The 24,701-nt window shown below is 38.2% G+C and overlaps 1 protein-coding gene across 4 annotated transcripts in view; it reads right to left on the reverse strand.

The window, feature by feature from the left end:
• The window catches only part of KANSL1 (KAT8 regulatory NSL complex subunit 1), a 169,617-nt gene that overhangs the window by 28,063 nt on the left and 116,853 nt on the right, over positions 1 to 24,701 (reverse strand). For all 4 annotated transcript variants that reach the window (XM_032615015.1, XM_032615016.1, XM_032615018.1 and 1 more), the window contains 3 exons: positions 24,432 to 24,533; positions 15,498 to 15,610; positions 14,514 to 14,709 (listed from right to left, as the gene is read on the reverse strand). In XM_032615015.1, the coding sequence (XP_032470906.1) occupies positions 14,514 to 14,709; positions 15,498 to 15,610; positions 24,432 to 24,533 (411 nt within the window). The remainder of the gene's footprint in view (positions 1 to 14,513; positions 14,710 to 15,497; positions 15,611 to 24,431; positions 24,534 to 24,701) is intronic.

Below are 24,701 nucleotides of genomic sequence, written 5' to 3' on the forward strand. Positions count from 1 at the left end.
AAGAAGCTGCCGCAATGAGAAGCCCACACACTGCAACAAAGAGTAGCCCCTGCTCGCTGCAACTAGAGAAAGCTCACGTGCAACAATGAGGACCCAATGCAGCCAAAAATTAAAAAAAAAAAAAAAAACACTATTCTGAGGAGTCCACAGACATGATCACTCTGCCAAAGGCCTGAATCAGGAGGAAGAAACTGCAAGATGTGGGCCTCCCTGGTGGTGCAGGGTTTGGGAATCTGCCTGCCAATGCAGGAGACATGGGTTTGAGCCCTGGTCCGGGAAGATCACAAATGCCGTGGAGCAACTAAGCCCATGCACCACAACTACTGAAGCCTACACATCTGGAGCCCGTGCTCCACAACAAGAGAAGCCACCACAATGAAAAGCGTGCACACCGCAACGAAGAGTAGCCCCCGCTCACAGCAACTAGAGAAAGCCCGTGCGCAGCAACAAAGACCCAACACAGCCATTAATTAATTAATTTTAAAAAAGAAATTGCAAGATGCAAGAATCAGAAAAAGAATGCAAAGCCAAGGCTGGTCTTGGTCAACCACCCAGCGAAGTGGCAAGGAAGTTTAACACCTACTCCAGGACTTTTGTGGAAAAAGCCAACAGGGAGAAAGTGAAAGCCCCCTCCTGATCCATGTTCATGTAAGAGGTCCAAATTCATACTACCTGTTTATGTGCAGGGATCTTAAGCTAAGAATCTGCCATTCCAAATTCACCCAGATTCCTGAAGTCTCTTCAGAAGCTAATGGAAAACTGTGCTTTAAGGACACTTTCACAGTCCAGGGATCACAAGACTCCTAAAGAAAGCATGCCTCCCTCACCCTGGACCCAGATAAGCTCACCATTAAAGGTACTGTAAATCATAAAAGAACACAGACTGTTATGAGGCAGTCAGTACATGCAAAAATGGGAAGAAGTGGCCCTGGGCAAGCTAGAAATAGAACAATTAGAAAACAACTTTAAAATAAGTATATTAAAATTTTTCATAGTGATAATGGCAGGAATATATGTTATGAAATAGGAACAGGATGAAAAAAAGAGGATGTTTCTAAAAGTAACAAATTCTGGAAAAAAAAGTACACATTGAAATAAAAAACCCAATTGACAGGTTTACCAATAAACTAAACACAGCTGGAGAAAAAACTGATAAAGAGGAGGAACAGTCAGAGAAGAGACTACATGAAATAAAGCATAGGAAGAGATATGAAATTGCAAAGTATAAAAAGAAAGGAAGCAATATGGAGGAGAGAATGAGATCAACAACAATCGACAGACATTCTATATTTAAAAAGAGAATAAAAAGGAAAAATTGGAAGAAATAATGACTAGAAAATTTTCAAAACTCAAGACGAACAAGAACTCTCAGAATGAGGGTGCACACCAAGACCTAGTGGCTAAAAACTAATTCATACATCTAACTATGTCCCTTGATATTGTGAAACATAAAAACAAAACCAGAAGTAAGGGGTTGGGGTAAAAATTTAAGTTACCAGAGAGAAGATACAGATAATCTATAAAGAAATGACACTTAAACTGACATCAGAATTTCCAACAACAATAAATATTGGAAGGCAATGAAATTATCTTCAAAGTGCTAAATATAAATTTACATGCAGCTAAGTCATCATGCAAGAACAAAGGCAATATATGTGTGTGTGTGTTCACAAATACACATATATACACATTTCACACATGAATGTAATTCTGTATGTTTTTAATTTATAAGGACTTTACAACTTATACCATTGTTAGAAGGCTACTAAATGTATTCAGCAAGAATTGAGTGGGATGCAAGAAGCAACACTGAACAGGAATGGCAAAAGTATTGGTAAATGTAAATGAGCATAAACCTAAAAATGGCTAATTTGGGAGGGATTTAAAAACAAGGTAACTAAAATAATAAAAATAAATTATAGATAACGGGTAGGAAAGACTGGAGTTTTACTTTTTAACTTATTTTTACAATTTTATTTATTTATGGCTTGCTAGGTCTTCATTGCTGCACGTGAGCTTTCTCTAGTTGCAGAGAGCAGGGGCTACTCTTCAGTGTGGTACGTGGGCTTCTCATTGGGGTGGCTCCTCTTGTCGCAGAGCACAGGCTCCAGGCGCACTGGCTCAGTAGCTGCAGTGCACAGGTTCTAGGGCGTGTGGGCTTCAGTAGTCGTAGTGCACAGGCTCTAGAGAGCAGGCTCAGCAGTTGTGGTGAACGGGCTTAGCTGTTCCGCAGTATGTGGGATCTTCCTGGACCAGGGATCAAATCCATGTCCCCTACACTGGCAGGTAGATTCTTAACCACTTTGTCACCAAGGAAGTCCCAAGGCTGGAGTTTTATAAAGAGGCATTCTAAAATCCTACTGTTCCCAAAGCAGACAGAGATGAGAAGAACTTTCAACTAACCCAACAGACAGCAGAAAGGCATAAAAACAAGGCAAAGAAAAGGCAAGGATTAAAAAAAAATTAAGAGAAATTACTGATTCCAAACATGATAGTAATCAGAGTTAATATAAATGGATTTAAATCACCTCTTTAAAACACATCAAAACAAACTGACACAGAAAAACTGAAAACAAAGAGATGGAAAAGGATGTATCTAGCAAGTACTTACCAAAGAAACCCATTTAAAGTAAAATTAATAGAGATCAAAAGGGAAACAACATAATGATGAAAGGAATGAAGATGAAGAAGAAATAATAATCATTAACTACGATGTACCTAAGCAGTCGCCCTGGAACTATATGAACATATATGAATTAAAAAAAAAAAAAAAAAAAAAGAAAAGAAATGGGGGTGAGGTTGGGGAAATGAGAGAGGTAGTTTAACGGTATAAATTGACTACTAGTAGACAAGTCCTCGAGATCTAATACAGAGTACAGTGGTTATAGACAATGCCACTGTATTATGAACAACAAATGTGCTATGAGACTAAATCTTAATTATTCTCACCACAAAAAAGAAACGGTAAGTATGTGAAGATAGAGGTGTTACCTAAGGCTGCAATGGCAATCAAACTGTAACTTAAACTTACACAATGCACATATCAAACATATTCCAAAAAAAAAAAAAATAGGAAGCAGACCAAAGGATATAGAAGATATGAACACAATAAGCCCAAGATGTGAGTTAAATTTAGAACCCTGAAGTCAACAAACAGGATATGGATACACTCACACCCACACAAATACTGTCTTTTTAGGAAATGTGGATTATTTACAAATGCTGAACTAAAATTTTGTACATCAACATGGAGATCTTGAAAACACAACAGTAAATTAAAACACACATACACCTCCCAAAAACACACACCAAAAAACCAAACCCAAGTTGCTGAATACATACAACAATAGCATTTATATAAACTTTAAATAAACAATACTGCATTTTGTGCTCTTGCACACATATATGTGTAGTAAAGATCTCAGAACCTGAACTAGGAGTATACACAAATTCATAATAGTGGTTAGCTCTGGTGAAGAAAGCACGTAAAGGAGATGGAAGAAAATAAAAGGAGCACTAGTTATCTATAATTTTCTTTTAATATTAAAAAAACACATGAAGTAAAAAAAATGTTGAATATTAACATTTAGGTTGGTACATACATCGATTTTTGTTACATCATCCTTTCTACTTCACAGAATTAAAAAAATCAGGGGAGGAGACAGGTATACCTATAATTTTTTCTATATACAGAGAACTTAAGTTCTTCACACAATACATTCAATGGTATAGAAGAGCCCCAGAAAACTGGCAGTGGGAGTAAAAGAAAGTCCAACTATTTCAGAGAAAAGGTGTATTAACTCTGAAAGTTGCTGAAACCCAGGAACTGAATTGGGAACAGCACCTATCAATCTGTCTTCTAGATTTAGAAGTGAGAAAAGGGTTCAACCATCATATGAGCAGCAGAGAGAAGGACCAACAACTAGTGTACTGAGAATAGTGTCCCCTCCCCAGATCCTACCTCAAAATTCATGCCTACCCAGAACCACCGAATGTGACTGTAGTTGTAAATAGGGTCTTTGCAGATGCAATTAGTTTAATATGAAGTACTACTGGATTAGGGTAAGCCTTGAATCCAATGACTGGTGCCCTTGTAAGACCATGTGAAAACACAGACACACAGGGAAGGTGATCGTGTGAAGATGGAGGCAGAAATAGGAATTATGCTACTACAAGCCAAGGACTACTAAGGTTGCTTGCAGAAAGTGGCAAGGAAGGATTCTTCCCTAGAGCCTTCCGAGGCCAGCAAGGGCTGACAAATTTGATTTCAATGTCAGACTTCTACCCTCCAGAACTTTGACAGGAAACTAATTCAGTCAGCTACTAAGTTTTTCCTAGTGATAAATACAAAGTGTAGATAGATCAACTTAGTTTTTAAGAATGACAAAAGGAAAAAACAAACAAAACCCTCAGCATGGGAACTAAAGTAGAACACTGTAGAACAAAGGAAAAGAAAGCAAATCTGAGAAATTCAGAAAAAACATATTTTTGGAAAACTATCTATAAAACAAGTTCAATAAAACAATTAATGAAAACTTTTGGCATCCCTAGAGATAACATAGCCTCTACTATGAAGTAACAGAGTAAAGTGAAAGGACAAGATGACATAAAAAGTAAATATAAAATCTAAAAAGAAAATATTAACCCAAGGTAGCACAATTAAAACCTACACAAGGGCTTCCCTGGTGGCGCAGTGGTTGAGAGTCCGCCTGCCGATGCAGGGGACATGGGTTCGTGCCCCGGTCCAGGAAGATCCCACATGCTATGGAGCAGCTGGGCCCGTGAGCCATGGCTGCTGAGCCTGCGTGTCCGGAGCCTGTGCTCCGCAATGGGAGAGGCCCGCTTACCGCAAAACAAACAAACAAACAAACAAAAAAAACTACACAAAAGGAACTATAGGTTAGAACTGATGATATAGAACATCAAAACAGGATGTGGACAACAAACTTAGCTGTTTTATTCCTTTGCACTATGGGAGAACCAAAGGGATAAAAACAGTGAGAGAAAAGTTAACAGCTAGCTCACATCTGAATAGTTATTATGTGTATTCAAAATGTGCCCGTCACTTCCTGTATCTAATTTAATGATCACAACAATGCTGTGGAGCAGGTAGTAACAGCTAGATAAAAAGGACAGGAAACAATAACACACAGATAATTAGTATACTTAAAAACAGGCAACTACAAACTTTAAGGGAATCAAAAACCAAAGCTACTATTGAAGAAAACTTGACAGTGCTACATAAAATACTCTGAAGCACTGTCCCGTGCAGTTTTGCAATGGTAAAAAAGTTCTGTATTAGTGCAACTAAATATGGTAGCCACTAGCCATATGACTACTCAACCCTTGAAATGTGGCTGGTATGAGTGAGGTACTGAACTTTTTATCCTAATTTTAAATAGGTATGTGTGGATAGTGGCTACCATCCTGGACAGCACAGAGTAGAACCATTTACCAATATAAAGGAAAGAAACATAGACTGGCCAAAACAAAACAGAATAAACAACTGCTCTCCTCCCCCAACCAAAAGACAGTGGAACAGAGTTTTAAGGGACAGAGGTTATGATCTAAGAACTTGAAACACAGTCAAACTGTTGCTCAAATCACTGAAAAACCACAAATGCAAATTAAAAACTCAATGAACGGGCAAATGAAGATATAAAAAGGACTGTCAACAAACAATGAAATGTTATAACCAAAATAAGCCTTTAAGTCTACTTTCAAAACTGAATATAAAATTAAAAACTATTCTCTATTTAATAAAATCCCCATTAAAATAAGACTTTTAGGAGTTTTAAAAAAAAAAACCCAAACCCTGAATCTTTTATGCTGTTTCAAAAAGCATACAGAAAACAAAATGTTAAAACTAAATGGATGAGAAATCACATACACTAAATATTAATATCAAGAAAAGTAGAACTGTAAGGCAAGAACAACTACTGGAGACAGGAGGCACAGTCTCACAAAGAAGATATAAATATATAAAACTGTACTACACACCAATGAAAGTTTTTTTTTTAAATCAACACAATAGACCACAAATATAAGCAGAAACTATAAGAACATCATTTTGATCAAAATGCTATAAAAATCAGTAATTAATAACAAAGGCTTAAAAAGAAAAACTGTTTAGAATCTAAAAACTCAATTCTTAACTCTTGGGAAAAGAACTTAAAAACTCAAAAGCAACTTACAAATAGCAAAAAAAAACCCTACTTCCTTCACACAACAAAGGCTATGGAATGCTATCCAAAAATACACTCAGAAGAAAATTCAAGAAGTTAAATGCTTCTGTTATTATGTAACAAAGAACAGAAAATAAATTAACCGAGCATTTGAATAAAGGCAGAGAGGGGGGAAAAACAAGACCACAGGAAGGAGTTAACAGCAAAGAACTGATCTTTGAAATGACCAATAAAATAGAAAAACTGCTGACAAGGTTGATCAAGAAAGAAAAGACAAATATAATGAAGACTGAGAAATGGATATTAACTCCTGATACAGGGATTTAAAAAGACACTTATTAAAATTCTGTACGAGTAAATTTGAAAATATGTAACTGATGGAAAATTTTCTACAGAACAGATGCTAATCTCAGATGCTTTTACCTTGAGTTCTAACAAATTTTAAACAAATTGATCCTTCCTTTAAACGTTTCCAGAGCACGGCAAATGATACTCTAAGTGTCCCAATTCATTTTCAGTTGTCCTACATCAAAATTAGTAGTGACCTTCTAAAAGTATTGCCATTCAAACCAGAAATGAGATGTCTCACTACGACCAATTATTTCTTAACACTGTTCTGAAAGTGAATCCAGACAAGGAAAAGGAGTAAGTATATAAAGAGGTGTCAAACTGCTTGCTGATGACAGAAAGCCAACCTAGAAAATTAAAAACAACCAACCAAAACAATGTTAAGAGTTCAGAAAAGTGTTCAATTACAAAATAAATACCCAGAAACCAACTCGTAACACTAACAAAAAAGATCTCATTCACATGACCAAAATATCAAGAATGTAGATAACATGTATGAAGAGATAAAATACTGGGATAAAAGAGGAATTCTGTGTTCCCTTAATACTGTAATGGCATTAATTCTCTCTGAAGGAATCCCCATTAAAAACCCAATGCAGCAGAAGCAAGAAGAACTACAATCCTGCAGCCTGTGGAACAAAAACCACTTTCACAGAAAGGCAGACAAGATGAAAAGGCAGAGGGCTACGTACCAGATGAAGGAACAAGATACAACTAAATGAAGTGGAGATAGGCAACCTTCCAGAAAAAGAATTCAGAAGATGCAAGAAACGTTTAACAAAAACTTAGAAGAATTAAAGAACAAATAAACAATAACTGAACAATACAATAACTGAATTGAAAAATATACTAGAAGGAACCAATAGCAGAATAACTGAGGCAGAAGAACAGGTAAGTGACCTGGAAGACAGAATGGTAGAATTCACTGCTCCAGAACAGAATAAAGAAAAAAGAATGAAAAGAAATGAAGACAGCCTAAGAGACCTCTGGGACAACATTAAACACAGCAACATTCACATTAGAGGGGTCCCAGAAGGAGAAGAGAGAAAGGACCTGAGAAAATATCTGAAGAGATTATAGTTAAAAACTTCCCTAACATGGGAAAGGAAATAGCCACCCAAGTCCAGGAAGTGCAGAGAGTCCCAAACAGGATAAACCCAAGGAGAAACATGCCGAGACACATAGTAATCAAACTGGCAAAAATTAAAGACAAAGAAAAATTACTGAAAGCAGCAACGGAAAAATGACAAATAACATACAAGGGAACTCCCATAAGGTTAAGAACTGATTTCTCAGCAGAAACTCTACAAGCCAGAAGGGACTGGCATGAAAGGGAAGAAAGAACCTACAACCAAGATTACTCTACCCGGCAAGGATCTCATTCAGATTCGATGGAGAAATCAAAAGCTTTACAGACAAGCAAACGCTAAGAGAATTCAGCACCACCAAACCAGCTCTACAACAAATGCTAAAGGAACTTCTCTAAGTGGGAAACACAACAGAAGAAAAGGACCTACAAAAACAAACCCAAAACAATTAAGAAAATGGTAATAGGAACATACATATCAATAATTACCTTAAACATGAATGGACTAAATGCTCCAACCAAAAGACACAGGCTTGCTGAATGGATACAAAAACAAGACCCATATATATGCTGTCTACAAGAGACCCACTTCAGACCTAGGAACACATACAGACTGAAAGTGAGGGGATGGAACAAGATATTCCATACAAATGGAAATCAAAAGAAAGCTGGAGTAGCAATACTCATATCAGATAAAATGGACTTTAAAGAATGTTACAAGAGACAAGGAAGGACACTAAATAATGATCAAGGGATCAATCCAAGAAGAAGATATAACAATTATAAATATATATGCACCCAACATAGGAGCACCTCAATACATAAGGCAACTGCTAACAGCTATAAAAGAGGAAATCGACAGTAACACAATAACAGTGGGGGACTTTAACACCTCACTTACACCAATGGACAGATCATTCAAACAGCAAATTAACAAGGAAACACAAGCTTTAAATGACACAACAGACCAGATAGATTTAATTGATATTTATAGGACATTCCATCCAAAAACAGCAGATTACTCTTTCTTCTCAAGTGCGCATGGAATATCCTCCAGGAGAGGTCACATCTTGGGTCACAAATAAAGTCTCATTAAATTTAAGAAAACTCAAATCATATCAAGCATCCTTTCTGACCACAACGCTATGAGATTAGAAATCAATTACAGGGAAAAAAAAGTAAAATACACAAACACCATTGCAACAAAAAGAATAAAATACCTAGGAATAAACTACCAAGGGAGACAAAAGGCCTGTATGCAGAAATCTATAAGACACTGATAAAAGAAATTAAAGATGATACCAACAGATGGAGAGATATACCATGTTCTTGGATTGGAAGCATCAATATTGTGAAAATGCCTATACTACCCCAAGCAATCTACAGATTCAATGCAATCCCTATCAAACTACCAATGGCATTTTTTACAGAACTAGAACAAAAAATCTTAAAATTTGTATGGAGACACAGAAGACCCCAAATAGCCAAAGCAGTCTTGAGGGAAAAAAACAGAGCTGGAGAAATCAGACTCCCTGACTTCAGACTATACTACAAAGCTACAGTAATCAAGACAATATGGTACTGGCACAAAAAACAGAAATACAGATCAATGGAACAAGATAGAAAGCCCAGAGATAAACCCACGCACCTATGGTCAACTAATCTATGACAAAGGAGGCAAAGATATACAACAGAGAACAGACAGTCTCTTCAATAAGTGGTGCTGGGAAAACTGGACAGCTACACATAAAAGAATGAAATTAGAACACTCCCTAACACCATACACAAAAACTCAAAATGGAGTAGAGACCTAAATGTAAGACTGGACACTATAAAACTCTTACAGGAAAACATAGGAAGAACACTCTTTGACATAAATCACAGCAAGATCTTTTTTGATCCACCTCCTGAAGTAATGGAAATGAAAACAAAAATAAACAAATGGGACCTAATGAAACTTATAAGCTTTTGCATAGCAAAGGAAACCATAAAGAAGACGAACAGACAACCCTCAGAATGGGAGAAAATATTTGCAAACAAATCAACGGACAAAGGATTAATCTCCAAAATATATAAACAGCTCATGCAGCTCAATATTAAAAAAACAAACAACCCAATCCAAAAATGGGCAGAAGACCTAAATAGACATTTCTCCAAAGAAGACATACAGATGGCCAAGAAGCACATGAAAAGCTGCTCAACATCACTAATTATTAGAGAAATGCAAATCAAAACTACAATGAGGTATCTAATACCTCACACCAGCTAGAATGGGCATCATCAGAAAATGTACAAACAACAAATGCCGGAGAGGGTGTGGGGAAAAGGGAACCCTCTTGCACTGTTGGTGGGAATGTAAATTGATACAGCCATTATGGGGAACAGTATGGAGGTTCCTTAAAAAACTAAAAACAGAATTACCATATGACCCAGCAATCCCACTACTGGGCATATACGCAGAGAAAACCATAATTCAAAAAGACACATGCACCCCAATAATCATTGCAGCACTATTTACAATAGCCAGGTCATGGAAGCAACCTACATGCCCATCGACAGATGAATGGATAAAGAAGATGTGGTACATATATACACTGGAATATTAGCCATAAAAAGGAATGAAATTGGGTCATTTGTAGAGACGCGGATGGATTTAGAGATTGTCATACAGAGTGAAGTTAGAAAGAGAAAAACAAATATAGTATATTAACACATATATGTGGAACCTAGAAAAATGGTACAGATGAACTGGTTTGCAGGGCAGAAACTGAGACACAGATGTAGAGAACAAACGTATGGACACCAAGGGGGAAAGCAGTGGGGGGGTGGTGGTGGTGGTGGTGGTGTGATGAATTGGGATATTCGGATTGACATGTATACACTGATATGTATAAAATGGATGACTAATAAGAATCTGCTGTATGAAAAAATAAATAAAATTCAAAAACAAAACAAGGCTTTGAATACATTTCAGGGAAGAGAAAAGCACCAAAATAGGAAATATTCAACTCTGTCTAACTATTTGAAATGGTAATTATTTCACCTTCTAATTATGAAAATAAAGCACTATTTTAAAAAATTAACTTTGAAATCTTAGTATATGTTGTGGTAATCAGAATGCAATGCAATGTGTTACTTTTATCGGCTCACAGACACTGCAACATCTGATAGAGAATTTGCCAAGAACAAAAATTAACTGAAATCCATCATAATTTAAAGACATTCCAAAAATCTTAGTGCAAAATCCAAGCCACATTTGTTTAATAAAAAAACAAAGAAACAAGCAAAAAAACCCAAAAAACCAATTCAGTGGTTATGGAGGAAGTCCACTCTGAAAGTAAGGCTCTATCATCATTATCTGTTAATCACAGAATATTAAAGTATTTTTAAAAATTCGTTTGGCTTGAAGACAGTTTGTAAATAAAATATTAGGACTTCTATTTACTTTATCTCAGCCTTTCAAAATTTATTTTGTATGTGTTTTTTTTTTTTTTTTTTTAATGCGTTACGCGGGCCTCTCACTGTTGTGGCCTCTCCCGTTGCGGAGGACAGGCTCCGGACGCGCAGGCTCAGCGGCCATGGCTCACGGGCCCAGCCGCTCCGCGGCACGTGGGATCCTCCCAGACCGGGGCACGAACCCGCGTCCCCTGCATCGGCAGGCGGACTCTCAACCACTGCGCCACCAGGGAAGCCCTTGTATGTGTTTTATAATGCACATATAAAACACTCCCATAAAAGTTTAGAGGCTATTGTCCTAAGCACTGGGTGATTTCTGAGTACTCTGCCACTAGAAAGTAAGCTCCATGAGGGCAAGGACTTTTGTTCACCAGTGAAACCCAGGTGTACTGGAACACCGTGGGGACCCAAAACTGCTAAATAAATTTGCTTGGCAAATCCATCACCTCAAAATGGTAGAGGGCAAGGTACTTGCTCAACAGCAAATATCACTGAGCAAGGATCCACTGAAGACACAGTGAGCAACTAAGACAGAGAGAATGGCCTTTGTCTCCAACTTTGGCAGAACTCCAGCATTATTGCTATCATCAGCAAATGGTTTTTTTCCCAAACTAAACTTATTTATTTGTCTTATTTTCCATGCAGTTTACTTCTGCATGTCAGAATGATTGTTTTAGACACTGGCAATGGAACCAAAGGGTCTTTAGTATGCTTTGTATGTCTCCCCCTTGTTGTAAACATTTATATGTACTACCTTCAAAAGTGTATCAGTTTTGGGGCATGAACAAGAAGAAACTACTGTCAACTGCAACAAAGAAGCCTTGCTACTTCACAGATATAAAGAAAAGAATCCAGGAGGCCAATCTATACTTCAGAAAAATTTTATCACACCCTTAGATGTCATGACACCATGGCTAGCAACTGCTGAAACAGAGAAAGGACACTATTTCCCCATGAGGCGATGTTGTTGGTAGGTTTTTGTTAAAAGCATCAAGGGCATGGCCAAAATCTACTTTCTTATACTTAACAGTAATATACTGTTTTCTTTGCTTTCCCAATATCAACTCTTCAAAGCTGTTCAGAAAATAATTTAGATTTATATGACTATTAATAAAAATTTGATTCAAATGTCAATATGAGAAACCCACCAAATTCTTTTCTGGTATTTTGGTAATTCAGGCAATCTGAGGAACAGCCAAGAGAAAAATGGTACAGCCTAATAGTTAATTTTCACTAATAATACTTTCCTTTAAAAAAAAAAGATTATGGCAAGGGACTTCCCTGGTGGCACAGTGGTTAAGAATCCACCTGCCAATGCAGGGAACATGGGTTCAAGCCCTGGTCTGGGAAGATCCCACATGCCGCAGAGCAACTAAGCCTGTGAGCCACAACTAGTGAGCCTGTGCTCTAGAGCCCACGAGCCACAACTACTGAAGCCTACGCACCTAGAGCCCATGCTCCACAACAATAGAAGCCACCGCAATGAGAAGCCTGCGCACCTCAACAAAGAGCAGCCCCTGCTCTCTGCAACTAGAGAAAGCCTGCGCACAGCAACGACGACCCAACACAGCCATAAATGAATGATCATGGCAAAATTATATAGTCCAAATGCATACTATAACAAAAAAAGCCAAGCAGTGAAAATCTACTGTCCAAATATTAATGCTTCCAACAATTATCTCCTCTCCCTTGTCCTCAGTTTTCTCACCAGCAAATATACTGTAATAGCATTATCTTAAGAAACATTCTCTTTCAGTCAAACAGGTTATTTCTCTGTTCTCCTTTACAGAAATACTCTTTGAAAGTGTTATCTATGATGGTTCCCTCAATTCCTTCTGTTCCATTCTCTCCTGAACCTGATCCAATCAGAATTTCACTCTTCTACCTCTAACAAAACTGCTTACAATGGTCTCAAGCAACCCAGGCCCCACAAAATCCTATGGTCAATTCTTAGTCTTCACCTAACTTGACCCATCTGCAGCATCTAACAGAGATGATCATTCCCTCCTTTCTGAAACATTTTCTTCACTTGCCTTCCACATACCACTCTCTCTTGGTTTTCCTTCTGCTTCATTGGTCACTCCTTCCCAGTTTCTTATCTTTCACATCTCCAAAGACTTGGAATAAAAAAATGTATCAAGGCTGAATTCCAACTGAGTTCCCCACCATTCCCTATGCCCTTCCTCTGCTGCATTTTTCTCCCCAGAACTTAACACTACAGAACATACCACATACTTCATTTTTTTTTTTTTTTTTTTTTTTGGCGATACGCGGGCCTCTCACTGCTGTGGCCTCTCCCGTTGCGGAGCACAGGCTCCGGACGCGCAGGCTCAGAGGCCATGGCTCACGGGCCCAGCCACTCCGCGGCATGTGGGATCTTCCCGGACCGGGGCACGAACCCGTGTCCCCTGCATCAGCAGGCGGACTCTCAACCACTGCGCCACCAGGGAAGCCCCTATATACTTCATTTTATTGCTTTATTTTCTGTCTCTACCCATTAGATTATTTCATGAGGGTAAGAATTTTTGTCTGTTTTGTTTAGTGTTGTATTCTCAGTGCATAGAACAGATCTAGCTTATTGCAGGAACTCAAAAAAAGATCTGTTGAATGAGTGAATGAATTAATAAAAAGTGTAAACAGCAAGGGTCATCTTGTACTAGTAACTTAGCAGCCAGATACCCCAATAAGCAAATTATATACATTTCAGTTAATCCTGAAACAACCCTATGAGATCTCTGAGGCAGTGTGGGGTGGGGTGGGGTGGGGTGTTAACATGCCCCAAACACAAACTACTAAGTGGCAGTGCCATGATTCAAACCCAAGTCTCTCCTCTTCAAAGTTAATGCTCTTAATCACTGCATGGTATTATTTTCACTGGAGTACTATTTCGTTGGTTTTGAACTAAATCCAACCCTGCTATTTGAAGAGTCAGCAATCAAGTTTCCTATAGTTATAAAATAATCTCCATTTTGTCTGTGAAGACAAACATTCGTTTAGTATCATCAACTTAGAAATTTTAATGGAGATTCTTATTTAAAAGGAAAGCATTCCACATTGCCATTTTCAGCGATAACAGTATAAGTGAGAAGACACACTGCTCTCCTTCAAAGTGTTGACGGCAGAACTTCCAACTTCCTCTCTCCCATTTCTATTAAAATCTCAAGCCAATGGTTTCCAAACCTGGCTGAAGAGTCACCTAGGAGCTTTTTGTTTTCTGAAAACAAGATTCCCAGGCCCAACTCCAGAGCAACGAAACCAGAATCTCTAGGAAACAGGGCTCAGGAACCTAGTATTTTTTAAAGCTCTGCAGGAAGCCTTGGTGGTTAGCCAAGTTTGGAAAACACTGGTTAAAAGAACCAAAGCTGGCAAGAAACTAGCACCTCTATCTGAGCATCTGGCTCACTGTTTAACAGTGACCAAGTCTCACCGGTACTGACCTTCTTGGAAAGAGGCACGATGCTGTTGGGTCGAACAAGCCTCCGTTTCTTACAGCTCAGCACAGGACGTGTTCGGGCTGCCACACAGGTGCCATCAGTTGATGAAGAAACTAGATTCAGTCTTTGCTTTTTATGCAATTGTTCCTCAGCATCAGAGTTGTCACCTGGTATGTGGTCTGCCAAGACAGGCTGAAGACTACACAAGGGGAAGGAAGAATATTCACTTCTCATAAGACATAAGGAAACAAAGCCTTTAATACTTGTTCAACCACCTCTACTTGCAAATGTTCACAGACACAAACATGTGTTCTAGAGCACACAGAGGTCACCTCTTGATGCTGATGTCTGTTAATCTAAGTGGCTATGCAGTATCTGTGCTTATTTTTAAGGTGCTCTTGGTGGATGTTACTCTACCATGTCTGAAAAATGCAAAAGTCAATAAGTGAACTCAGGTTCTAGTGATTAAGTTCTCTTCTACAACAAAAACATGAATTCTTAAAAGTCTAGAAAATTGCAACTGGTAAGAATATTTTTAACATATGTTGAGAATCAGTTCTCCTATGAAACTTGCCTATTAGGGATGTGTACTCATTGTCCACTTGCAGAAGGATTCCTCGATCTTTTATAAATACAGATTTACAGCCTTCAGGGATCTAATCTGTTCTACTGCAGAGGATTTTATGTAAATATTTCTGAGGAATTCTACCAAGACAGGACCAATCACAACGATTCATAGTAACTTTAGGACTTTAATTTTTCTCCATGCTGAGTCGATTTTAGGCTGCAGTAAGTAACAGGAAAATACATTAGGAGGCTACTTAAAATATACTTGCTACAGTAGGAGGCATGCACAATATTATGAAGTGATAAGGTTTCTGCTTCTTTAAACCAGGGTTACTTCTGGCTAGGGATAACTAAGAGCCTCAAACCCATCTTTAACAAGCCTGCTGAGTATAAGAAGTATGCAGAAGAGATAAAACTTACGTATTAATAACTCCATTGACAGGTCTCAATGCTCCACATGATTTAGTAGACAATGACTCTGAAGGATGACCAGAGGCACCATGGTTTTCCAGTGGTTGAGAAACAGACTCAATCTTAATGAGAAGAAAAATGAAAATATATTATCAACATTTAGCCAACAGCACCAGCCTGAAAAGCAGCACCATTTCATTTTAATGAAACACCTAAAATTTCTGATGACCAACTTGAAAAAAACCTCATTTATGGAACACATTTAAGTGTTTCTTGGATTTGTGTTTCCTGGGCTGCAGTCCTCACAAATCCCAAATAAATGCATTTTTTGGCCTTAAAAAAACCAAAACCAAAAAAACCCAAAAAACCAAAATCACTCGTATGATTGAGGAAAAAAGAAAATAATTAAGAGAATCAGCTTTCGAGATTTTGCTTTGGCAAAATTTGGAGAATTTGCTTTGGAGGGAAGGGTTAGGAATTAAGATATTTAACAGACCAAAAGTAGTAAAGTGCCTACTGACAGGGAAATGACCTAATGACTCCATGGAACAGAAGCACAGCAAAACAATTATATAGTACCAAGAGTCAAGTTTTCAACCTAAGGGTCAAGGGTACATAAGTTCAGTAGGAAGACAACTAAGAGGAAATTTAAATGTAGTTAATATCTGCTTAACTTCGCAGTGTATGCTGGAAGCTTGTTTCCAGAAAACCATACTCTCTCTCACTTTCTCACTCTCTCTATATATATATTTCACCCCTGTGATAAAAGAAATAGAAACAATTAATAAAATGACAATGAATAACTAATAATTACCTAATGCTATCAGGTAGTAACTTTGGACTATACAAATACAGTTGACCCTCAAACAACTTTTGGATTTGAAGTGCAGGGATCCATTTATACGTGGATATGTTTCAATAGTAAACACTAAAGTACTACACAGTCTGTGGTTGGTTGAATCTGCGGATGTGGAGGAACTGTGGATAGGGAGGGCTGACTATACATTATACGTGGATTAAATCCCATGTTGTTCAAGAGTCAATTGTATATGCTTATAATATAAAATGAAAAAAGGGAGGTAGAAAAAAATGTGGAAGAGTTGGAATTTCACTATTTCAAAAGAAATTATATATTTACTAGGCTAAAAGGGGTAGGGGCAGCCATGAGATGTCAATCACATGGAGTGTCTGAGGTATTGGCAATAAAGCCACAGCTCAGTTATCCCTCGGCTCTGGGAGTTGTTGGAATACCACAGAATGGCTGTGGTCTTTGTCTCCGCCTTACACTCAAACTGACTTTGGGGTGTTTTGACATCCCCCTTCCTGTAACTGCTACCAGTACATATCAAAGCCAATATTTTGAGGCTGAAATTCTATTTATCAGTATTGTTATATTTCTCTTTTGATCTTTTTACCCCCAAGGAGAAAACACCAAAGGATCTGAAGACCTGAGAACAGCCTCAAGAAAGGACAATACATTGGGAAGCTAATTTTTAAAATTTAATACAAATTATCCAAAAAGTTAGATCAGGATAGACAAGACACATGAGTAAATTACAATGAGTAAACACTGGGAAAGTGTTCTGTCTTCCTTGTTAGATACCCTGTACATTTACTGGTATATCTTGAACAATTATATTAGTCAACAACACCAAAATTATGGTAAATTTGGCTCATGTACTCATTGCCTTAAAAGCCACACTGATTTCCTCATGGAAAGTAATGTGTAAGAGTTATAAGGATGTTCACGTCTTCTGACAAAGTATTTTACTCATCCTTAAAATCTATCTTAAAGAAATAACTCAACAAAACATACCCCCAAATCTTACACACAAAGCTAGTCACTGCAATGATATGGATCAATAACCTAAATGCTCAACACTTGAGGCATAGTTATAAAGTGTGGTTCACCAAATCAGAATATTGAAGATGATCATAAAGGAAATTTCCTCTTCCTTTACCCAGAGGAGTATTTAAATATAGAAAATAATAGGTAGAAATGATTTTGGAAAGGGGCTAAATTCAAAATATTTTTAATATAATTGTGGTGACTAAAAATATATGTACACAGATAATGACAAGGTAAAAATAGTGTTAAAGAGGCAGAATAGAGACTTCACTGGTGGCACAGTGGTTAAGAATCTGCCTGCCAATGCAGGGGACACGGGTTCGAGCCCTGGTCTGGGAAGATGCCACATGCCGCGGAGCAACAAAGCCCATGCACCACAACTACTGAGCCCACGCTCTAGAGCCTGGGAGCCACAACTACTGATCCCATGTGCCACAACTACTGAAACCCGCGCGCCTAGAGCCCGTGCTCCACAACAACAGAAGCCACCTCAATGAGAAGCCTGAGCACCGCAACGAAGAGTAGTCCCTGCTCGCCGCAACTAGAGAAAGCCCACATGCAGCAACAATGACCCAGTGCAGCCAAAAGGAAATAAACAAATAAAATTTTTAAAAAATGAGGCAGAATAGGACTATTCGAAGTTTTCTTTACATTTAGATAATATTTTTAACATTAAAAAAAAAAACCCCAGATAAACCCAATACCCTCCTGAATGCTAGTGAGGATTTACCATTCAGGAACACCTCAAAAAGCCCAAACAAATATTATGGTATGACAAAGGACAAAAAGATTTAAGATTCAGGTTGCTGTTAACTAGGAGATGTGTGACTCCAGCCATGTTACAGCTTTCCTAGATTTGTGAAGTTCTGGTTTGAATGAAAAAGTTTCCTTTCAACATGAAAACGCTGTGACTATGAACTTTTTGGTGTTGATCTGAAGAACTTCTGTCAACTTTATATTCACTTAAAACAATAGCTTTTAGCATTAAATTATGACACAGATCTGGTTTATATATCTACACGTTTTACAAGGTGCTACGTTTAAGCAATAGGTTGACTCTCATTTGATTAAGATTTATTTTCTAGGGATTATGGAGAACTAACCACCAGGATACCTGTCAAGACAAACTGTTGCCATTCTTTAACAAAATCTCATTTCAAAACAAGTTTACTTTTCTTGGCTAATAATCTATCCTTGTTTTTCATGCCTACAGATATATAAGTATATTTAAAGGCCATTAATCTTCAATGTGTATTTTATTATTTTTCTTAGAGGAACTTGGAACTTTCCTGGGGGTAATTCAGCCCCAAAATTAAAATAGAAGTCAACAGGCAAAAGGTTATTTAAGCACAGAAATGCTTGTCAAGGATACAGAAGCACACAGCAATTAAGAGCATCAATGTCAGAGAGGAAACGTGCTTGAATTCCAATCCCAACCATACAAGGAGGCACTGAATATTTAGAAGGATCTGCTTAGAAACCTTGGGATATCCTACATGTAATCACCCTGAGATCTAAAGCAGGGCACTGGGGCAATTAGGTTCATCATTCATTCTCAAATTCAAAGAGCTTAAAATATTAACCCCAATCCTCTAACAGTGTTTTGTCTAGAAAAAGAAAAACACACCTCACAAACACATGTGATTTTACTTAGAGTTTCTTAAATGCATTCACATTGCTTTAAGAAAAAGTGAACACTCCTTATCTTGCAGTCCAAAAAGCTGCAAAGACAGGGTAGAGAAACATTAACAAACACTTCACAAATATTAAATCCACACACTAATTTAAGCCCGACTGTTATTACTGCAGTGGTTTACATCATTAATATTTTCAGGAAACTAAAGCATGACTCAGATATTTGCCATCCAATGGGAAACTGTAAATAGGAGTTGTTACAGAGCTTCTCTTGAGTTTTATGTGGTGTTCAGATACACTCTGAGGGTACATGCATCCCACAGCCAGAAAAGTACAGAAAAGCTGAAGTGAAGTGGTAGGTAGAGTGCTTCTGTAATCCCTCCTTTTTCTAAAGCAGAGCCCCAGGGATTACCTTTTGGGGAAATTTTAAGAGTTAAAGGTAGCAAGCAGGGTTACTGAAGTGATTTTTTTCCTTGGCTGAAAGGGTCAGATGTATGGAATAACACAGCAGTGAAATTCTATTTGTTATTCTTATAAAGTAGGTATCTGTTTGATTCATTACTCCACCTTCTTGGCCACAACAATTAAGTGTGACAAAAAGCCCTTAAAGAAAAACTAGATTAAATTAAGGTTTATTTGTGTGTGGGGGGAGATTTTTCTGGGGTCTGAGAACCCATGTTCACTGAATTTGTTTTACTAAAAAGTAGAGAAAGTAAAGGGGTAAAAATCAAAAGGCACACAACTTAAAAACACGTAATAAAATAAATCTCTAGGTGTGTATGCAAGATATGTGTGTATGTATCTTTACTTTAGTCATTCAAGTAACGCCATGCTGTAACTGTTTGAAATACCATTTTCCTTAGATGCACCATATTTGTTTGTCTAGAAAATTTAACAGTTCTGTTTTGGTTAGTTATTACCTTTCTGACAAACATTATCAAAATGGAAAGAAAAAGGCTAACTGAATGTAAGGAATTCAACCTTCATTTCTGGGTCAAAATGCTCTCCATCTCAATGATACCCAGCATAGTCCTGCTTAAAATTACCAAAATATTGCTGGCCCATAAAGAATATAACAGTCATTTCCATGAACTAGCACCACGGCCAAGAAACTGTGCTAGAGTGGAAGTGGAACTTTCTGAAAATTCCACTTCCACCAAGTTACTTACCTAGGCTTCAATTTCTGCATATGTAAAATGGGACTATGTGCCTCACTTTCCTAAGTCTCTATATTGAGGTCAAAATATAATCTATAGGGCTTCCCTGGTGGCGCAGTGGTTGAGAGTCCGCCTGCCGATGCAGGGGACACGGGTTCGTGTCCTGGTCTGGGAAGATCCCACATGCTGCAGAGCAGCTGGGCCCGTGAGCTATGGCCGCTGAGCCTGAGCGTCCGGAGCCTGTGCTCCGCAACGGGAGAGGCCACAACAGTGAGAGGCCCACGTACCGCAAAAAAAAAAAAAAAAAAAAAATATATATATATATATATAATCTATAATTATATTAAAACAACTTTGGGAGATTACGTTTGACATAAATACGCTACCATGGGTAAAACAGACAGCTAGTGGGAACCTGCTGTATAGCACAGGGAGCTCAGCTCCAGCTCGGTGCTCTGTGATGACCTATATGGGTGGGATGGCAGGGGGAGGGAGGTCCAAGAGAGAGGGGATATATATATACATATAGCTGATTCACTTCACTATACAGCAGAAACTAACACAACACTGTAAAGCAATTATACTCCAATTAAAAAAAAGAAAGTTAAAAACAAAACTTTGAATTATTCGTTTCTAAAAATGCAACCAGCATAATGTTGTTACAAGTCCAGAGACTACTAAACCTAAGATCTGTATTTACCAACACTGTTGAAAATCTTTCTCTAGAATCTAGAGAAATACAGTAATTGCAAAAACAGCCTTATAAATTCTTACTGTTCAACTTATTTATCCAGAGCCCAATTTATTTTAAAAGTCCTAACTGGTCAGTCAGTGTTTTTTAATACTGTGGATCAAACGTTCTCCAGCCAGTACCTAACCCTCTACTCTCTATCTCAAACCCCTCACGGGGGCCAATGCACCATTCACTGTCCCTGATGACTGCAAAACTTCAAGGAAAAGAACACTGTTCCCATGTAACCAATGGTAGGAAGATTATACCTTGAATGTTTAAAAAGAAAAAGCAATAGCTTACATTTTTGTATGCTTTACTTCTGGGAAAGCATTAGTCCTTCACTTAATAGTTCACTTGTTAACTCCATCAATTCCACAAAGCAAGGAAAGGTAAAAGAATGAGGCTTGGGCCTTCCCTGGTGGTGCAGTGGTTAAGAATCCGCCTGCCAATGCAGGGGACATGGGTTCGATCCCTGATCCAGGAAGATCCTACACGCCACGGAGCAATTAAGCCTGTGCGCCACAACTACTGAAGCCCGCGTGCCCTAGAGCCTGCACACCACAACTACTGAAGCCTGTGTTCTCCAACAAGAGAAGCCACTGCAATGAGAAGTCCATACGCAGCAACGAAGACCCAATGCAGACCAAAAATATTTTAAAAAGTGAGGCTTATTTTGCAAATAAAAGCAAACACAAATAATGACGTCATTTGTCAAAAGCCACAGAAGCAATGTTTTTGCTAAAACAAACAAAAAACCTCCTCAATTTCAAATCTATGGAAAGGAAGGATAATGCAAAAACTAATAAAACTGGCTACCTACAGGAGGTGGGAACACAATGGAAAGAAGGTGGAAATAGGAACAGGGCTACAGCCTTTTGTACAGCTTTAATTCTTAGCACAGTAGTAATGTTTTGCATACTCAAAAAATAATAAATGTCAACTACTGTGTGTGTGGGCAACAAGAAGTGGAATACTATAGTAACAAAAGAACGTAACTGTATTACAAAATAATTGCACAGTCACACTGAAAGGTGAACTAACCTAAGAACAACTTCGGGGAAATAGCATTTTGACGGTTTATTATAGTGCTAACATACTGTATACAATATTGTACTCTGGTTAGTAAAGATATTTCTCACAGGAGTATGAGCTGGCAATTATGAAACTACTCTATTTGGTACTAGGATTGAACAAATAAGTATCAATAAGGAAGGAGGAAGGCTGTGGTGTTAGACTGGTACTAGTATAAACTCATGGTTTTTAGTGTATATACAGATGGGTAGATAACAAAATACATGTATGTGTATGCATGTAGCAGCATACATATATATATTTACTAGCTTTGTTGAGAAGTCCTAGATAGAAGCAATGACACCAAGTAGCAATGAGCACAACTAGTACCCAGATCTTGGTTTCAAAACCCTGTTCTCCAATAAAAAGAAGCAGGGCTGGAACAGGTAAAATACAAGATGAGCCTGGAACATTGTGGGGTGCCAGAAAGTGAGTGTTCAAAACACAAGGTGGGGGGGGGGGGGGCATGTTGAAAAGACACAGACGCCAATCTGAAAGGTCCCAATGCCAAAAGTTCAGACAACTGCAACTGAATAACTACTAATAGTAGATTATAATCCATAACGTAAAATTAACATCCATAAAACCATCCTGAAATAAGTAACTAACTGATGGACGAAATAAATGAGGGAGAAAAGACAGCTCTTCCTAACAGAATTCCAATGAACAAATGTAGAAAACAGAAAATCACCATTTAGTAAACACCACAGCAATAATTACTGCAGTAATTTTGCAGGAAAAATCCACCAGTAGATGATAAAACTGTGGATTAAAGTATAATGAGCTGGACATATATACACTACCAAACGCAAGGTAGATAGCTAGTGGGAAGCAGCCGCATAGCACAGGGAGATCAGCTCAGTGCTTTGTGACCGCCTGGAGGGGTGGGATAGGGAGGGTGGGAGGGAGGGAGACGCAAGAAGGAACAGATATGGGAACATATGTGTATGTATAACTGATTCACTGTTATAAAGCAGAAACTAACACACCATTGTAAAGCAATTATACTCCAATAAAGATGTAAAAAAAATAAAAATAAAAGAAATAAAAGTATAATGAGCAACCGAAAAATGCATAGTATCCCCCCATGAGATAGTCATTCATTACAAAGGGAAAAATACTAACTTTACAGTGGAGAAACCTGGCAGGCATCACACTAACCAAGTGAAAAAGCTATCACCATCATCTTGTACCCCTAATATGGTATACTGAGAAGGGCACAGTACCACTTCTGTGGAATTACTGCAAAAAATGCATAACCTTTAACGAAAAAACACCTGGCAACTCCCTTCTGAGGAACATTACACATAATAACTTACCAATACTCTTGTGTCAAGGTCATGAAAGACAAAACTGAGGTGCTCTCACACACTGGAAGAGACTTTAAAGAGATATGACGGGGCTTCCCTGGTGGTGCAGTGGTTGAGAGGCCGCCTGCCGATGCAGGGGACACGGGTTCGTGCCCCGGTCCGGGAAGATCCCACGTGCCGCAAAGCGGCTGGGCCTGTGAGCCATGGCCACTGAGCCTGCGCGTCCGGAGCCTGTGCTCCGCAACGGGGGAAGCCACAACAGTGAGAGGCCTGCTTACCGCAAAAAAAAAAAAAGAGATATGACAACTATATGGAATGTGGAAATCTGGACCCAAAAAAGGCGGCATAAATGAGAATATAAGTGAAACTGGAATAAAATCTGTAGTCTGTATCAATGTTAATTCCTAGTTTTGACACTGAACAATGGTTATTCAAGCTGTTAACGCTAGGGGAAGCGGGGGGGAAGGATATGTGGGGACTCTTGTGTACTGCTTTTGCAACTTTTGTGTTAAGTCTAAAATCAAATTTCATTCATACACAAATCTAGGAGTTTTCCTTAGATCAAATTACTTAAAACAAGAAATGTTAATACTCATAAAAGCCCGTGACCTTTTGAGAAAAGTAAAAATATGAAAGAAATAAATTAAAAGTGGTCTTGGAATTCAGAAAGAAAAGAAATTAATCTTGGTGTTCAGAGAAATAGGAAAAAGGAAGGAATTATGAAGAGAGATTTGAGCTAGGCTCTAAGGAAACAGAAGATTACAAAAAACGACAGCTTTATCCTCATTACAGAATTAAAGGGGGTAACTCAAACAGCATTTTCAACATCTTTGTGAGTTAAACCTTTCCATTTTATAGTGGCCCAGAAAGGTTACCTTACTTATCAAAGTTATCAGAGCCACATGGTCTCCTAATTCCCAGGAATATTCCATAATGTCACACTTGCTCTGGCTGTGCTGTCTTGAGAGTTAGAAGCTGCTTTTAAATTTTAAAGTCAGCTACACAACTGCTCAAGGGGCCCTGTGGTGCCCTATTCGGGAATTCAGAGCTTAAAATGCCAGAGGTGATAAAAGGGGATACAACCCCTTCATTCAGCCAATGCAAGGATCCTTATTATAGAGAATAAACTGTGCTGAAGCTACACCCCAAATTCTCACTCATTTTCCCTTTTCTGTCTTTTATACTTACCAATTTATCATTCCCATGATCTGTCTTCACCTCAGAACTAAGTGGAAGAAATAAGTCTGTGGTGTGCTCTGGGGGAGGCGCCTCTCCAAGAACTATCAACCCCTGCAGGACAGAGAGAAAAACAGCTTAAGTGGTGTAAGTTACAAATTTAATTTAGTAGTTAATATCAAGAGTTAGGGGCAGGGTGGGTCTGGTTTACCAGAGGCCTCTTCCTTTATCCTATGGTTCTGAAACAAAATATACCACCAGCAGCTTTGCTCTTCCAAGAGT

Source organism: Phocoena sinus, chromosome 20, assembly GCF_008692025.1.
Source record: "Phocoena sinus isolate mPhoSin1 chromosome 20, mPhoSin1.pri, whole genome shotgun sequence".
Classification (NCBI taxonomy): domain Eukaryota; kingdom Metazoa; phylum Chordata; class Mammalia; order Artiodactyla; family Phocoenidae; genus Phocoena; species Phocoena sinus.